The 17,074-nt window shown below is 42.5% G+C and overlaps 1 protein-coding gene across 1 annotated transcript in view; it reads left to right on the top strand.

Annotated features, from left to right (window-relative positions):
• Window positions 1-362: 362 nt before the first annotated feature.
• Window positions 363-17,074, top strand: part of LOC141343175 (soluble guanylate cyclase 88E-like) — a 25,655-nt gene continuing 8,943 nt past the window's right edge. Inside the window, exons 1-9 of the mRNA XM_073847777.1 lie at window positions 363-490; window positions 578-710; window positions 1,334-1,508; window positions 4,019-4,110; window positions 4,212-4,469; window positions 4,630-4,771; window positions 11,911-12,029; window positions 14,927-15,073; window positions 15,289-15,435. Coding sequence (XP_073703878.1) covers window positions 363-490; window positions 578-710; window positions 1,334-1,508; window positions 4,019-4,110; window positions 4,212-4,469; window positions 4,630-4,771; window positions 11,911-12,029; window positions 14,927-15,073; window positions 15,289-15,435 — 1,341 coding nt within the window. The remainder of the gene's footprint in view (window positions 491-577; window positions 711-1,333; window positions 1,509-4,018; window positions 4,111-4,211; window positions 4,470-4,629; window positions 4,772-11,910; window positions 12,030-14,926; window positions 15,074-15,288; window positions 15,436-17,074) is intronic.

The raw sequence follows: 17,074 nt of genomic DNA, 5'->3' as shown, positions 1-17,074 counted from the left end.
AGCATTTTACACAAATAGACAACAAGAAAAGAATGAATAAGCAACAAAGGGGCTTTCAGACTCTCATAGATTACACTAAATTGTCTGCAACAATAGAATATCTAGTGAACATCTATTCATTTAAAACTGGACAGTTTAATCATATCAGGGATGAATTATATGTTTGCATCTTAAAGTCCTTTATAAATCTCTGCTTGTTTATGCACCTTGTCTATTTGGGCATTATATTGATTTTTGCCATTTAAAAGCCTAACTAAAAGCCTCTTGATGTCACTGAAGCGTCTCAGATCCAGGTATTGTGCTTTCTGCAGGCTGATCAGATTTCTGGGGCAGAGTAGTGGAGGTTCCAAACCCCCCTGAAGATGTATGGCCTGTATTTGGAAGCGGTGAATGACTACATAAATGAATCATATGGAGAGGATGTATGGAGGCTAATCGAGGCCAGAGCGGAGATCCCGCACCTCAAATTTGTTCGACACCAGATGTACAAGTAAGTCCTGAAAGTAGCATATCTAATATATTTAGTGTCATAAATTGCATCTGGCTAAGTTAACAATGATGGTGTTTGTTATTCCAGTGATAATCTCATCCTAAGATTGGCAAAGGCAGCCGGGGAGGTTTTGGGAAAAACTCACGATGAGCTGATGTATGCTTTCGGGGTCTACATGGTCAAGCGGATAGGAAACTATGGCTATGAGAGGATCTTAAAGGTGATTTTCAAACACGGTAGAATCTAGTATTTAACAGTTACACATATAAAAACATACACTACCATTTTGTTCAAACATTTAAGGTCAGAGTTATTACATTTATTTTGCAAGGATGCTTTAAATTGATCAAAAGTGACAGTAGACACTGTTATACGAATACAAAGAATCCATTTCAAATAAATTCTGTTCAACTTGAGAATCAAGAATCCTTAAATAAAAAGCAGCTCGAATGTTTCCGACATTAATAATAAGAAATGTTAAGCAGCAAATTCGGATATTAGAAGAATTTCTTAAGGATCACGAGACACTGAAGACTGGAGTAATGGCTTTTGAAAATTCAGCTTTGACATAACAGGAATAAATAAAATTTTTAAACAGATTAAAATAGACAACAGTTATGTTAAATTGTACAAATATTTAGTAATATTACTGTTTTTTATCAAATAAATGCATGGTAAACTTCTTGGTAAAAAATCTCAATGACCCAAAACGTTGGAACATGCGTAGTGTATAACGTTTTACTTTTAGTTTTCTTGATTTGGCTTTCTCAGTGCGTGGTTAACTGTATAATTGTATACACATTTTACATAGCTTTTAAATCTCTTCTAATATCTTTGTTTCAGGTACTGGGGCGCAATGTACGAGATTTCATCAATGAGCTAGATAACCTGCATGAGTACTTCCGTTTCTCCTTCCCAAAAGTCCAGCCGCCCAGTTTTTGTGTAGAGGAAGAATGTGAGACGAGTCTTACCCTGCACTACCGTTCAACCAGGAAAGGATTCACACAGTTTGTCAAAGGTAATAGTGCTAATAAGTGTTACATTCTTAGATGCATGTTGTGTGGAGAGTGTATTCAGACCAGGAGCTGGTTTGAAAGTGTGATATTGCTTTTATACAACAGTTCAATATACAATAAGTTTATAATATATACGTTTTATATGGTCAGTTGCTTTGTTGCTCCACCAATACAAAAATTTAAAAAAAGTTAAAGGTATAGTTTACTCAAAAAATAAATGAAAAATCTGTCATTAATTACTCACCCTCATGTCGTTCCAAAACCGTAAGACCTACTTATTTTTTAATGAAATCCAAGAGCTTTCTATCACTGCATACAACTGACACGTTCAACTGACACGTTCCCAAGCTAAGAAATGTAGTAAGGACATAAATGGTGGCAGACGGTGATACAGAAAAGAAGTATTGTTGAATAAAGTCGTTATTTTGTTTTCTTTGCACACAAAAAGTATTCTTGTAGCTTCTTTCTTGATGTCCTTACGAAATTTCTGGGCCTTGAACATGTTAGTTGCATTGCTGTCTATGCAGGGACAGAAAGCTCTCAGATTTCATCAAAAATATCTAAATGTGTGTTCCGAAGATGGACAAAGGTCTTACGGGTTTGAAAAGAGAGAGTAATTAATGACAGAATTTTCATTTTTGGGAGAACTACTGAGTAGGGCTGCTCGATTATGGCAAAAATTATAATCACGATTATTTTTGGCCAATATTGTAATCCCGATTATTTAACACGATTATGACTGGGTCCTAAACTTTATAAAGAAAGCAATACAACATAAAAAAGATACAAATGTATGTATTTATGCAAGTCCAGTAGTCTAACAGCCTACTACAGAAATTGAATGTAATTATTTGAATGTAAAATAAAACAGTGTTTTCACTGTTAGAATTAAATATGCTTTGTTTCTTATTAAAACTACAAAAGTCTTTCATTCAAGAGCAGTGAGTGTTTTTTTTTTTTTTTTTTTTTTTTACGTTTTATTAATATTAAGCACAGAGACGGCAGAAGGAGTATTATATGTTTCCGTTTTAGGAGCCACACGGATCCAATATACTGTTACACATGTATTTTCATTCTCAACTGTTTATGATCATTTAGGACATAACTGACAAGGGTTAAGATGAATAATCACCAAGCGCCTCATTTTAAAATATTTTTGCATGTATTTGACGGTTTAGGCGCGAACCTTGAGCTAAAAGATAACTTTACATGCCTGTGTTCTGGTCCATCTCTGTGTGCATACACAGAACAGCGCACATTTTTTTTCTCGCAACAGCAAATAAACATTAATAAATCATGCAACATTGATGTTTTGTTCCTGAATGAATCGACTGTATGAATGATTCAGTGATTTATCCACTTGCTTCATTCCTGAATGAGTCAATGGTTTAAACAAATCAGTTGAATGGATGATTCAATGAGTTGCTCATGCTCATTTTTTTTAACTCAAAGGTTGTTTTGACCCAACCCAATGGTTTAAATGAGGCAGAAATCTTAGGCTGTGTTTACACCAGTGTGTTTTAGTTTTAAAACACATAACTTTTGCGACGGTTGCGCCTGTTGTTTACACTACTCCGGTGTTTTCGACCCTCGAAAACGAAGAATTTTGAAAACACTGCAGACCCAGTTTTAATTTGAAAACTAGTACTAGTAGTACCTGATCTGTAATAATTATTATAAAACAGTTCACACTCTTACTAAAAATGCTGGGTGAAATATGGGCAAACCCTGTGATTGGGTTATTTTGACCCAGCGATTAACCTTTTGGGTAGTTTTACTTAACTCAACTATTGCTTAAAAATTACGAAATTTCTTGCTTGAAATGAACCCTAAATAGGTTAAAAATGAACTTTTATCAATATGTTCAATAAATGAACATTTAATTTCAAATAAACATTTTTTAATTGCTTATTAATAAATTTTCACCTTTTGATTTGCTGATGCCTCTAGTAATTATGTGCCTGATTTTTAATTTCCAACCTATTTTGGGTTCATTTTAAGCCAACCACATAGCAATTTTTAAAAAGTAGTTTAAAACTACCCCGGGGTTAAACATGTAACCCAACCACTGGGTCAAAACAACCCAATCATTGTTTTGTGTAGTTGTTTTTAAACATTTTTTTTTAGTAAGAACTGCTTTATAATTATTATTACAGGACAAGTACAAGGATTTCCACCTCATTTCATTAAGTCACAACTAATATAATTTACATCCAAAAACTGTACAATAGTTTTCTACTGAGCTTCCCTATACTTAATAAATCTGCTTTAAACATCATTTATTCTTTGAACAGCTACCATATTAACAGAATGAGCTTACTGGTGAACTCTGTACATGTGCTTTCTAAAACTGTCTGCAAATAAAATAATGATCTGAAGGTAAAGCTTAGATAATAGAAATGTGGTAAAATGATATTTGACAAGATCTTACGCAATGAAAGCTGGTCAGTCCAGTGTTTGTAGTCTCAGCCTGTTTAAAATTCAAATCGCGTCTGTTGTGACTTCTCTGTAGGGCAGCTCTCTCAGGTGGGCCGACAGTTTTACAACACAGACATTGAGGTGGAGATTCTGTCTAAAGAGGAAACAGAGAAAATGACATATGTGGTAGGAGTCCAAACAGACATTTACCTTTCCCCGTGTACACAAACGCAGCTCTGTTATCCTTCATTTCTCACATTTCTGATCTTCTCGCTCTCTCTCTGAAGGTCTACAAGATGAATTTTGACAATGCTGCGTTTAAGCACCGTATGCCCCAGCAGAAAACAGCTCCAGGCTATGAGAAACTGCCCATGAAGCGAGGAATCTTTTTTGACATGTTCCCCTTCAGCGTAATATTCCGCAGGGACATGACCATGTATCGGATCGGAGATGGTTTGAAAGAGGTGTTTTCTGATCTGCAGGGCAAAAAGGTCAATGAGGAGTTTACCCTGGTCCGACCCATGCTGGAATTCAGCTGGGATAATGTGAGTGAATGGGAGGGTAGGAGAACAGATCTAAAGCCAAAGCAGCATGAAAGTAACCAACGACTTAAGAGTTTTAGACGAGGCATCTGAAAAAATGTTTATGCTTTCTTTTCTTGCTCTTGGCATTTATGGCCTGAAAAAGCATTTTGTGCTCTTTCAGATCTACACCCACCTCAACAATGTGTTTGAACTGCTGTCTAAGGCTGTGGTAGAGAGCAAACAGAAGGTCAACATCCCTAAACTCAGCAAGGAAGAACCAGAGGAGAAAGAGGAAAGTGAAAAACCCAAAAAGGAAGAGAGAGGTATAGTGCTTAGATTATTAATTCTGAGGCCAAAACAGAATCAGGAGAATGTTTTCACAATTGTGGAATTTCGGTCAAATGTGTCAGTACAACATTTATTGGCAGCTAAAAATAAATCTATATTATCTATATCTATATTATGTGTTTAAAAAAAGTCAGTAACATGATGTGAATTTTGTCCTAATAATTTATCAAAAATATATACACAATACATAAAAAAATACTTTTTACTTTTAAAATACACTAACATTCAGATGTTTTTTTTTTACATAAAATATATTTTACTTATATATTTTGTTTTATTTTTATTATTGTATTTTTTTTTATTCTGAAAATATTAAATCAATAAAAAGTGGGAATATAGACATTTATAATGATGTTTAAAATAAATGCTGTTCTTTTGAACTTTCTATTTATCAAAGAATCCTAAAAAAGTGTATCATGTTTGCACAAAAATATTAAGCAACACAAATGTTTTCAATTTTGATAATGAGAAATGTTTCTTGAGCAACAAATCTGCATATTAGAATGCTTTCTGAAGGATCATGTGTCACCAAAGACTGGACTAATGATGCTGAAAATTCAGCTTTTTCATTACAGGAATAAATTGCATTTTTAAAAATATTAAAATAGAAAACATCTCGGTTACGTATTGTAACCCTCGTTCCCTGAAGGAGGGAACGGAGACATCACGTCGGAGACAGACGAATTGGGATATCGCTTAGAGATACCAATCCTCTTTGTGTGTAAACTAAACGAGCCAATGCACATTGGCATGCATGATTGCATCCAGCTGTCGCTGATCACAGCGTGAGCATAAATAGGAAAGGAGGAAGGAGGAACTCGACAGGGTCAACTGTATGGACACTCTGGAGAAGATAGCAAGCCGACCTGAGCCAGTGCCACTCTGTGTTTCTACCCGTTTGAGGTGAGGACACAGGAGGAGACTGGCTCTACACGAAGGCTATAAAACCTAGCGAACGTGTTGGAGGTCGCCCAGCCTGCAGCTCTACAAATGTCAGATAGCGAGGCACCGCGAGTCAGCGCCAAGGAGGATGCAACACTTCTAGTTGAGTGAGCTCGCAACCTGAGTGGGCAGGGCACGCCCTGAGGTTGGTAAGCCAGGGCGATGGCATCCACTATCCAGTGTGCCATCTTCTGCTTGGAGACGGCATTCCCTTCTGCCGTCCTCCGTGACAAATAAAGACCTGGGCTGAGGTCCTGAAGCTTTGCGTCCGGTCCCTGAAGGGAGTAGTGGGAACCTTGGGCACGTAGCCAGGCCGGGGCCTCAGGGTTACCTGGGAATCTGCCGGCCCGAACTGAAGGCACGAATCGTCGACCGAAAAAAGGCCTGCAGGTCCCCTACCCTCTTGATGGAGGCCAGTGCAAGCAGGAGCAGAGTCTTCATAGAGAGATACTTCCGCTCGACTGACTGCAAAGGCTCAAAGGGGACCCGCTGTAGTGCTGTGAGCACCAGAGACAGGTCTCAAGAGGGTCTGGAGGGAGTCCTAGGAGGATTTAACCTCCTCGCTCCCCAAAGAAACCTGATGACCAGGTCGTGCTTACTAGGGCTGGGTAAAAAAATATAGATTCTCCGATTTTAATCGATCTTCAGTTTAATGCAACGATATCGATTCGGGAAATCCCCGAATCGATTCTTAATGCGCGTGCTTCACGTAAGAGGATATGAATATTCACCTCTCGTCCTGAAGGTGTCATCATCAGCTGCTTTTTTTTGCAGAAAAATCTGGTAATCAAAAATGATTAGGCTGTAGTTAAGAACTGTTGGTTTTATGGACAGTTAGACTGTTTTGTATTCGCAGACAAGGGCTTTATGATTGGCCTGTTTTGAACGTTTTGAATTTAGAAAAATGTTTTATTTCTTAAACATGTTTGAAGTTCTTAATAGATTTCACTGTTGCACATTTACAGTTTGTTTACATGGTGTACAATGAATGGAGGCACATATTAATGATTTCTTGTTACAGTGTTTATTTAAAATAAAAGTTGTATAAAATAAACAACTGTATGCACCCTATTATTAATGTAGATGTGTATTTCAGTAATAAACTTAAGTAGGAGAGTTTCAGTTACCAGCATTTATATCAAAATATGGATCCCATGTCTGCAAAACTGACATTTTAAATGAAAAATTGATAGCTAATCGATATCGAATCGAATTGAATCGAAATTGAATCGAATCGAAACCAGAAAAATAAGAATCGAATCGAATCGCCGAATTGGTCACAATACCCAGCCCTAGTGCTTACCCACCAACCTTCCTTCGATGGGGTCATGGTTCGCAGAGATGGCGGCTACATAGACCTTAAGGGTGGAGGGAGACAGCCTGCACTCCAACCCTTGCTGCAAAAAGGTGAGTACGACTCCGATCGGGCATCTTCGGGGGTCCTCATTTCTAGAGAAAGCCCACTCAACGAACAGGTTCCACTTCAAGGCGTAAGCATGTCTCGTGGATACAGCTCTCTCCGAAGTGATGGTGTCTACCGCTCCATGGGGTAGATCACCTAGAACCTCTGCGTCCCGTCCAGGGACCAGACACGTAGTTTCCAGAGGTCTGGACGTGGGTGCCACAGGGTGCCCTGTCTCTGAGTCAGTAGATCCTTCCTCAGAGGAATCTGCCAGGGAGGGGCTGTCACGAGGAGCATAAGTTCTGGAAACCAGGTCCGAGTGGGCCAGTAAGGAGCCACTAGCAGGACCTGCTCCTCGTCCTCCCTGACTTTGCACAGTGTCTGTGCGAGAAGGCTCACTGGGGGAAACGCATATTTGCGCAGACCCCGCGGCCAGCTGCATGTCAGGGCGTCCGTGCCGAGAGTACCCTCGGTCAGGGAGTAAAACAACTGGCAGTGGGACGTCTCCGGAGAAGCAAACAGGTCTACCTGAGCTTCCCCGAAACGTCTCCAAATCAGCTGGACCGTCTGGGGATGGAGTCTCCACTCTCCGGGAAGCGCAGCTCGTGAGAGCTCGTTGGCTGCACGGTTAAGCAAATCCGGAATATGAATGGCACAAAGCGACCTCAGATGCTTCTGACTCCAGAGGAGAAGAGAACGGGCGAGCTGAGACATGCGACGGGAGCGTAGACCACCTTGTCGGTTGATGTATGCAACGGTCGCAGTGTTGTCCATACGGACCAGCACGTGTTTGCCTCGAAGGCGCCCTTTGAGACTGTTCAAGGCAAGGCGTACTGCTAGCAGCTCTAGGCAGGCGATGTGCCAGTGTAGCTGAGGGCCTGTCCAAACCCCCAACACTGCCTGCCCGTTGTACGTGGCCCCCCAGCCGTTGGTGGAGGCATATGTGTGTACCACAGCATGCCTGGAGACCTGTTCTAAGGGTACTCCTGCCCGAAGAAAAGCTAGGTCTGACCACGGGGTGAAGGTTTGGCGACAGGCCGAGGGTACTTTGACCCGGAGAGTGCCGCGCTGCCACGCTCTCCTCGGGACTCGTCCATGAAGCCAGTGCTGAAGTGGTTTCATATGGAGCAGACCAAGCGGTGTAACTGCAGTAGCTGCTGCCATATGCCCCAGGAGCCTCTGAAATTGTTTCAGTGGGACCACTTTCCTGTTCCTGAACATATTCAAGCAGTTCAGCACCGACTGAGCACACTCTTGTGTGAGGCGAGCTGTTTGGTTGGCCGAGTCCAGTTCCACACCGAGAAAAGAGATCCTCTGCATAGGAAAGAGTTTGCTCTTTTCCCAGTTGACCCGAAGGCCCAAGCGGACGAGGTGTGCCAACACCAGGTCCCTGTGTTCGCATAACTGCTCTCAAGTCTGTGCTAGTATCAGCCAGTCGTCGAGGTAGTGGAGGATACGAACGCCCTGTTCTCTGAGGGGAACAAGGGCCGCCTCCGCGACTTTCGTGAAGCCGCGGGGCGAGAGGGATAGCCCGAAGGGCAGGACCTTGTACTGATATGCTTTGCCTTCGAACGCAAACCGCAGAAATGGTCTTTGGTGCGGAAGGATCGAAACATGAAAATACGCATCCTTCAGGTCGATCGCTGCAAACCAATCCTGGGAACGGACACATCTGAGGATGTGTTTCTGCGTGAGCATCTTGAAAGTAGCTTGTGAAGAGCTCGATTCAAGACGCGCAGGTCCAGGATCGGTCGTAACCCACCGCCTTTCTTGGGTACTATGAAGTAAGGGCTGTAGAACCCTGTCTTCATATCGGCTGGAGGGACCGGCTCTTTTGCTTCCTTCGCCAGCAAGGTAGCAACCTCTGCACGCAGGACAAGGGCATCTGCTGCTTTCACTGTAGTGAAGTGGATGCCTCTGAACCTGGGAGGACGCCGGGCGAACTGAATCGCAAAGCCAAGTCTGATGGTTCGGAGGAGCCAGCAAGACGGGCTGGGAAGCTCTATCCAGGCTCCCAGACAAAGTACAAGCGAAACCACCGACGTACCCGCGGGGGGGGCAGCGAAGTGGAACGCAGGGACCCCGCTCGGGCGTCTCTGTGCCGGTCAGAAGTGGGGTCTGTGTGCCTGTGTGTAGTGTGTGCAAGACATTTACTGGCGTTCTGGCAGCTGGTGCGTGAGTAGTCCGTTTTATAGCACTCTCCAACTGCCCAGTGCCGACTGCTGGCGAGAGAGGAGAGGGGATGAGGCCCGGGGTTGACCCGTGCGACATCCGCTGTCCCCTCTGGGGACCCAGAGATAGAGGAAATTGCTCTTTTATTGCAAATTTGGGTGTCACCGGCCGTGAGGCCAATGGTGGGGAAAAAAGAAACAAAAGATTCTCCACCCGGCCCTCCTCCGGGGGAGGGAGTGGTGCGTTCACCACCTCCCGAAGAGCAGCTTCCTCCATCTCTGGGTCGCCCGTCTCAGGGACGCTTGTTCTTGCGTTTTGGTCTTGGTGGGAGCCTGGATGGGCGGGGCGAGCACTGTGGAGCGGGGGCAGAAGCAGGGGGCCGCCCTCGGCGACGAGCAGGCTGAGGTGCCGCCGGCGGCCAGGGGTAGAGGCAGCAGCAGGTGCATGCCGGGGCAGGATGTGACTGATGGCCTTAGTCTGCTTCTGTGCATCAGAAAACTGCTGGGCAAAGTTTTCCACCACGTCGCCGAAGAGGCAGGTCTGGGACACGGGGGCATTTAGAAACCTGATCTTATCGGCTTCCCTCATGTCGGCCAGACACAGCCAGAGATGGCGCTCCTGGACCACCATCGCACACTTTTGGAGCTCCCCCTGACGGCCAGATGTTGTGCAGACATCGCACAACCCAGAGACTGCGCGGTCACCTTCGTCGCTTGAGCGCGAGGTCCGTGGCGATGCGAAGTTCACGTAGAACTTCTGGGTCGTGCCCACCCTTGTCGTACCTGGGCCTGATGGACCTTTAACAACGCCATAGCGTGTAGGGGGGAGCCAGCAGCCCCACAAGCTGTGTAGGCACTGCCGATCAGAGCCGACGAGTGCCTATAGGCCCGGGAGGGGAGCAACGGGTTGCCCCGCTAAGTGGAAGCTGCGCCGGAACACAATTGCATCGCCACCGCAAGCTCCACCGGCGAGACAGCCAAGTACCCCCGCGCTGGTCCGCCATCAAGGGTGGTGAGGATGTGCCACTGGAGCGGTTTCTGGCAGTAAAAGGTGCCGTCCACGTCCCCGTGAGCTCATCATGCACTTCCGGGAAGAATGGCACTGGGGTGGGGCGCTGAGAACCAGCGCGGGCCACCCCAAGATACCAGTCGTCCAGCCGAGAAGGATCGGGACGTGATGGAGGTTTCCATTCAAGCCCTACCTTCTCGGCGGCCAGGGCAAGCATAGCCATCATTTCAGGGTCGGTATCCGGCACCGCTGACCGCCCAGTGGATGGCAGCGCTCCGGAATCGTCCTCCCCCGAAAAGTCTGGCTCACCCCCCGATGCCGCGATCGACATCTGGCCGTCAGGGGGAGCTCCAAAAGTAATGAGAGGTACCCCACGAGGAGGTCCAGCACATCCTTCTGGAAGCTCCACTGGAAGCGGAGTGTCGGTGGAAGGGGGAACCCCCAACGGATTATCCGCCGGGAAATTCCCCACTGTCACCGTCAGACCAGTCAGTCCTCTGCCAGAAGTAGACGCCGGGGGGAACGGTAGATCTGGGCAGAGGAACTGGCACCCCGCCCCTTTGTAGGAAGTGGAGTCTGGTCCGCAACTTCGTGATGGACATGCCACCGCAATGACGGCATGACTCATCCACGAACGCCGCCTAAGCGTGCTCAATGCCCAGACACGTCACACAGTGATCGTGACCATCGCCTGGCGCCAGGTAACGACCGCATCCAGAAACGCACGGGTGAAACGGCATTTTGCTCTTTTAAATGCCTCGTCTTTAAAAAGACGTTCACCCGTGGCACTCTTTTAGAAACTGCTCTATGTCCTGAAGCGCACAGGAGATGGCCGCTCGCGACACAGAAGGCGGGTAGTGCAGTCCTTAACTGTGCGCTTTTTCCACCCACAGATGACCACCACCGCTGACGCGCAAACACCAGCAGAAGAGTAAATCAATGTGTTGCTCGTCCGTTTTCTCTCTCTCAGAGGATCGGCTCCGATGCGAAAAGCTGTCTATGCATTGCACCGGCTGCCTATTTATGCTCACGCTGTGATCAGCGACAGCTGGATGCAATCATGCATGCCAATGTGCATTGGCTCGTTTAGTTTACACACAAAGAGGATTGGTATCTCTAAGCGATATCCCAATTCGTCGGTCTCCGACGTGACGTCGAAGAGACCGACTGAGAGGGAACAGTTATTTAAAAAAAAGAATTGGTAATAATATTTTACAAAATTACTGTTTTTTTTTTTTTTTAAAGCAGCTTTGGTGAGCATAAGAAACTTTTTATATATAAAAAAGACAATGGTTACACCACATGACATTTTTAGAGCCATTAAATTTAAACATTTTCATAGCCAACAAGAGTACATTTCTAAAGACTTCATGTGTTTTTTAAACTATACTTACACTGTATAACACTGAGCCATGTGTAAATGAATGTTTCTAAAAGATGAAGTGAAACCACACTGACCAATCAGAACCTCATACATCAGATATGTGACAGTTCACACCCAAACATCTTGCTTCTACACAGATCAAGGCAGATAATGTCCTAATACATCTCACACTGACTTCTGTCACTGTGCTTCTGCTGTTCTCTTAGATATTAAGGTGATGGAAGAAATGAAGGGCACGGATCAGGAATACAGCAGTGCTCTGACCCAGTACAACAGCTCGGCTAATTCTGGAGGAGAGGACATCGAATTGCTGGCTTTTCAGACTGTCACCGGTTAGACACATTACAGTAATATGATGCTCTGAATGAGCTTCACTGGCATGAAAGCAACAATGAGAACTTTTATCAAGTTAATTAAATTTCAATCATTATTCCGTGTTTTGGGAACTAAAATTGACTTTGAAAGTACCTCTAGATAATTCACATGAATGCAAATCGTCTGTCTATGCGTTGAAAATGAAACTTCCTCTATCTTGTGTAGGCAAGTGCAGTGAAACCATATTTGAAGACATGCGAGAGCCCCCTAAAAAGCCTCTCCACCTCAAGGGCCAGATGAAGTACGTCCCTCAATGGGACTCTCTCATCTTTCTAGGAACTCCCATGTAAGTTCTCATGATCTCACATGTTTACACCACTGCAGCCTGAGCTAATGGAAAACAGTAGCTTAGTTATTGCCACATAAAACTGAAAATCAGGGCTTCCCTGCCAGGTCATTTCAAAGCGACCATATCTTGCACTCCCAAACCATTTTAGTTTAATCCCAAGGTCCACTTAGAATATTAAAATTTCCTTACAAGACTATTTTCCACTTTCTCTGTCTCTTTCTGACCTCAGAGACTCAACTGGTTTTGCTTAATGATCCGTACTTTACATTGGACATAATCTAAAACTGCAGCAAAAATGTTCAGACCTTAAAACCAACAATAAATTTCAACCAAATATGCATTTTCTCCTCCTTTTTTTTAAAAGTTACTAAGCCCATTATTTCCTCAGCTATGCACAATTACACGGATAGTTGGGTTTTTATATGGAAGCCTGTTTCCGCCACTGAATAAAAATGAAAACGATTATTGTGACTTTTTTTCTCAGAATTACATGATACATGCTCGCTATTCTGACTTTTTTTTCCAAATTGTGAGATATAAACTTGCAACTGCGAAATAAATTGAGAATTGCAAGATATAAATTCACAATTCTGACTTTTTTCTCAGAATTGCATGATACAAATTCACATTTCTGACTTTTTTTCTCAGAATTGCATGATACAAACTCACAATTCTAACTTTTTTCTCAGAATTTACGATTGCGAGTTATAAAGTGAGAATTGCGAGATACAAACATACAATTCTGACTTTTTCTCACAAATGCAAGTTTATATCTTTCAATTCTGACTTTTTTTCACACAATTCTGGCTTTTTTTTCAGAACTGCATGATAAAAACTTGCAGTCAGAATTGTAAGTCAGAATTGCAAGATATAAATTCACAATTCTGAGAAATGAAGTCAGAATTGCAAGATATAAACTCACAATTGAGAAGTCAGAATTATGAGATATAAACTTGCAATTCTGACTTTTTTCTCACAAATGCGGGTTTGTATCTTGCAATTCTGACTTTTTTTCTTAGAATTGCAAGATACAAACTTGCAAATCTGTCTTTTTTCAGAATTCTGAGATATAAACTCGCAATTGCAAGTTTTAAAGTCAGAATTGCAAGATATAAATTCACAATTCTGAGAGATTATGTCAGAATTGCAAGATATAAACTCACAATTTTTAAAAAATGAAGTCAGAAGTGCAGGATATTAACTTAAAATTCAGATTTCTATGCAAATGCCAGTTTGCAATTCTGACTTTTTTTCTTAGAATTGCAAGATACAAACTTGCAAATCTGTCTTTTTTCAGAATTCTGAGATATAAACTCGCAATTGCAAGTTTTAAAGTCAGAATTGCAAGATATAAATTCACAATTCTGAGAGATTATGTCAGAATTGTGATATATAAACTCACAATTGCGAGTTATAAAGTCAGAATTACAAGATATAAATTCACAATTCTGAGAAATGGTGTCAGAATTGTGAGATATAAACTTAATTTTATATACATATATGTATATAAAATTAAGTTTATATCTCACAATTCTGACACCATTTCTCAGAATTGTGAATTTATATCTTGTAATTCTGACTTTACAATTCTGAGAACAAATCAGCCTTTTTTTTCCCGACAAAATTGGACTTTCAACAATCAGCATCGTTTTTTTATAATAAAATTTTTTATCAAATGTATGTACATTTATAACTCTTTATTTTGTATTATATCACATTTGTATCAAATTACAAAAATGGTAGAGATGGAAAATGTAACAGTTTTCTCTTGCTTTATTAGTCTCCATCAATTTTTTTTTCCTTTGATTGAAAGTTCAAAGTAGTTCAGAGATTTTCTTTTGATAATTGAGCAAATGGGAATGCAAAAAATATATTTGTGGTACTCTCCCATTCACTGCTCTAGAAGTTAACCCAACTATGGCGACTTTTCAGCTGCTGAGAAACCCAGAAATGTGAAAAAGGTCCATTGTGATTTGTATTTTTTATTCAGTGGTGGAAATAGGCTTTCATATTTTTATCATTTGCATTAGCATTTTTCAGAACAGAACAGATCCAACTCTTTGATCCCCTTTAAAATGTTTAATTATGAGTCTACAATTGTCAGATCTGTCTCTATATACATTTTAACTCCGAAAAAAGGCAGTGAGATTACATCTAAAAATGTTAAAGTCTGTATTATAACATATTCTCCTTTGCACAGTATTGAGACAGTGGAGGACATGATAAAAATGGGTGTTTACGTCAATGATTTAAACCTGCACGACTCCAGCAGAGAGCTCATCCTGGCAGGAACGCAGCAATCAGCCGAGCTGCAGCTGGCACTTGACCAGGTATGATTGCCGCAGTGATGCCACCAAGCTCAAAATCTAGAAGTACAAATACTGTAATTCACCACCATCCTTAAAGAGACATTTTCATTCAGTTTATATAAAAGGAGCTATGTATGAGAATTTCTGGCACGGACTGACTGAAGTCTATTAAGCCGTGTAATAAGCACAGAGTCTCTGGCTGTGACTATGCATCTAGAAATAACATGCAAATGACTGTGCCACCTACAGGAGCAGCAGAAGTATGCACAGCTGCAGGAGATCATTAAAAAGCTGGATGAGGAGAAGAAGAGAGGAGACTCCCTGCTGTACGCCATGATCCCCAAAGCAGTGGCGGACAGACTGCGCAAGGGAATCACAGCTCTGGAGACGTGTCAGGTACAAACTTTCATACAAAAATACACTTAGAAACACACCTGGCACAACAAAATGAACAATTTATATGTATTTCCCTTAGTATTGACTGACCGTTGTGGTTTTACTTATATAGCTCAAGAGCTATAATGAAGTAGGTTGAAAAGCAGTCTGTTTTGTTCCTCTAGTGCTGTCCTGCTGTTTTTAAGTGGCGTTCTTGATCTGTTATCCCCCTCCAGGTGTTCCCAGACGTGACCATCCTGTTCAGCGATGTGGTGAAGTTTAATGAGATCTGTATCCACATCACCCCCATGCAGGTGGTGGACATGCTAAATGAGATCTACATTGTTTTTGACACACTCAGCGAGAAGCACAATGTTTATAAGGTAACATAAGTAACTTGACGTAACAGAACAGCTCCTTATGCATGTTCTTTGATCTAAAAGACCTTCAAGAGAGATATCTGGCTATATTAGAGATTTTTTTATTTGGGGTCGTTAAGATTTTTAAAATGTTTTTGTAAGAAGTCCTTCTTCTCACCAAGGCTGCATTTGTTTGATCAAAAATGCATAAAAAAGTAATATTATAAAATTTTTATGTTTCCTATTATATTCCTATTTCCTTACATATATGTCATTTATATCTGTGAAGGCAATGCGGAATGTTCATCAGCCATTACTCCAGTCTTCAGTGTCATCTGAACCTTCAGAAATCATTCTAATATGATAATTTGGTTCTGAAGAAACATTCTTTTTATTATTATTATTATTATTATTATTATTATTATTATTATCAATGTTGAAAACAGTTGTGTTGCTTAATATTTTTGTGAAAACCATGACACATTTTTTATGATTCTTGAGTAATATTAAGGCAAAAAGAACGACGTTTATTTGAAATAGAAGTTATTTGTGATATTAAAAATGATTTTACTGTCATTTCTGATCAATTTTATGTACCCTTGAATCCCACTGAACTTTTGAAAAGTAGTGTATGTAATATTTAGTAAATCTTAAAATGAATATAATCGATTCCTCGATTCAGTTCGTGTACTCGATTTTAAAAAATCCTCGTCGAATAACCGGCAAAATACCGGAAGTGGTGCATTTTACAGATGAGAATCCATAAATCAAATGTTGTTTAGTCAATAACTGTTCATTGAGATTTCTAAATAGAAGTTTAAACCCTCGCTCTGAGTTTACACGTTTTGATGTTCACATATTGAAGAAACGTCTAGGTTACGAAGGTAACCCTCGTTCCCCGAAGGAGGGAACGGAGACGTTACATTGGGATCTCGCTTGAGAGACCGATCACCTCTGAGCCTTATTAAAAAGGCCAATTGAAAATTGGCGAGTGGACGTGCGCGCCGGCCACGCCCCCGTACATACGGGTATATAAGATGGCTGCGCGCACCACTCAGTCAGGCTTTTGCTGAAGAGCCGGGAGAGCCCGGCGTCAGCGCGACGCCAGGGGCGTGGCAGGGGAATGTAACGAGGGTTACCTTCGTAACCTAGACGTTACCCCTTCAGTCGAATCACTTCGACGTTACATTGGGAACTTAGACCCATGGAAAAGGCCACGACCCTGACGCCGCGTTACGCACAACGCCACGTGCCGGCAGGTCTTCCCAGACGTGTCCGCAGGCGGTCATTGAACGTAACCTTCCCAACGCCCCGAGGCCCCTTTTTTATAAGGGGGGCCTGCAGGGATGCCAGTTGTACTGAAGCATGGGTTGGGGGGGCGGAGCACATGGAATTTGTGCATGTGGAATGAGAATAATTCAATATATCCATAAGGCTTCTTAGGGATACACGAGGGAAACAGCGGTCTCCTCCGCTGGAAAATATTGGAAAGTATAGCCACAACCTGCGGGGCGAAGGAGACCCAGGCAGGATCACAGCCAAGGACTACTCCGCATCTAGCCCTGACTGCGGGGCATGGAGGACCCAGGTTCGCCGGAGGGAACATTCTGGGAGATAGCGCACGGATCCACGTGGGAATGGCGCAGCAAGCCGACACCAGCCG

Source organism: Garra rufa, chromosome 9, assembly GCF_049309525.1.
Source record: "Garra rufa chromosome 9, GarRuf1.0, whole genome shotgun sequence".
In the NCBI taxonomy this organism is placed as follows: Eukaryota; Metazoa; Chordata; class Actinopteri; order Cypriniformes; family Cyprinidae; genus Garra; species Garra rufa.
Note: the sequence above shows the minus strand (reverse complement) of the source record. Positions and strands in the feature narration are given on the sequence as shown.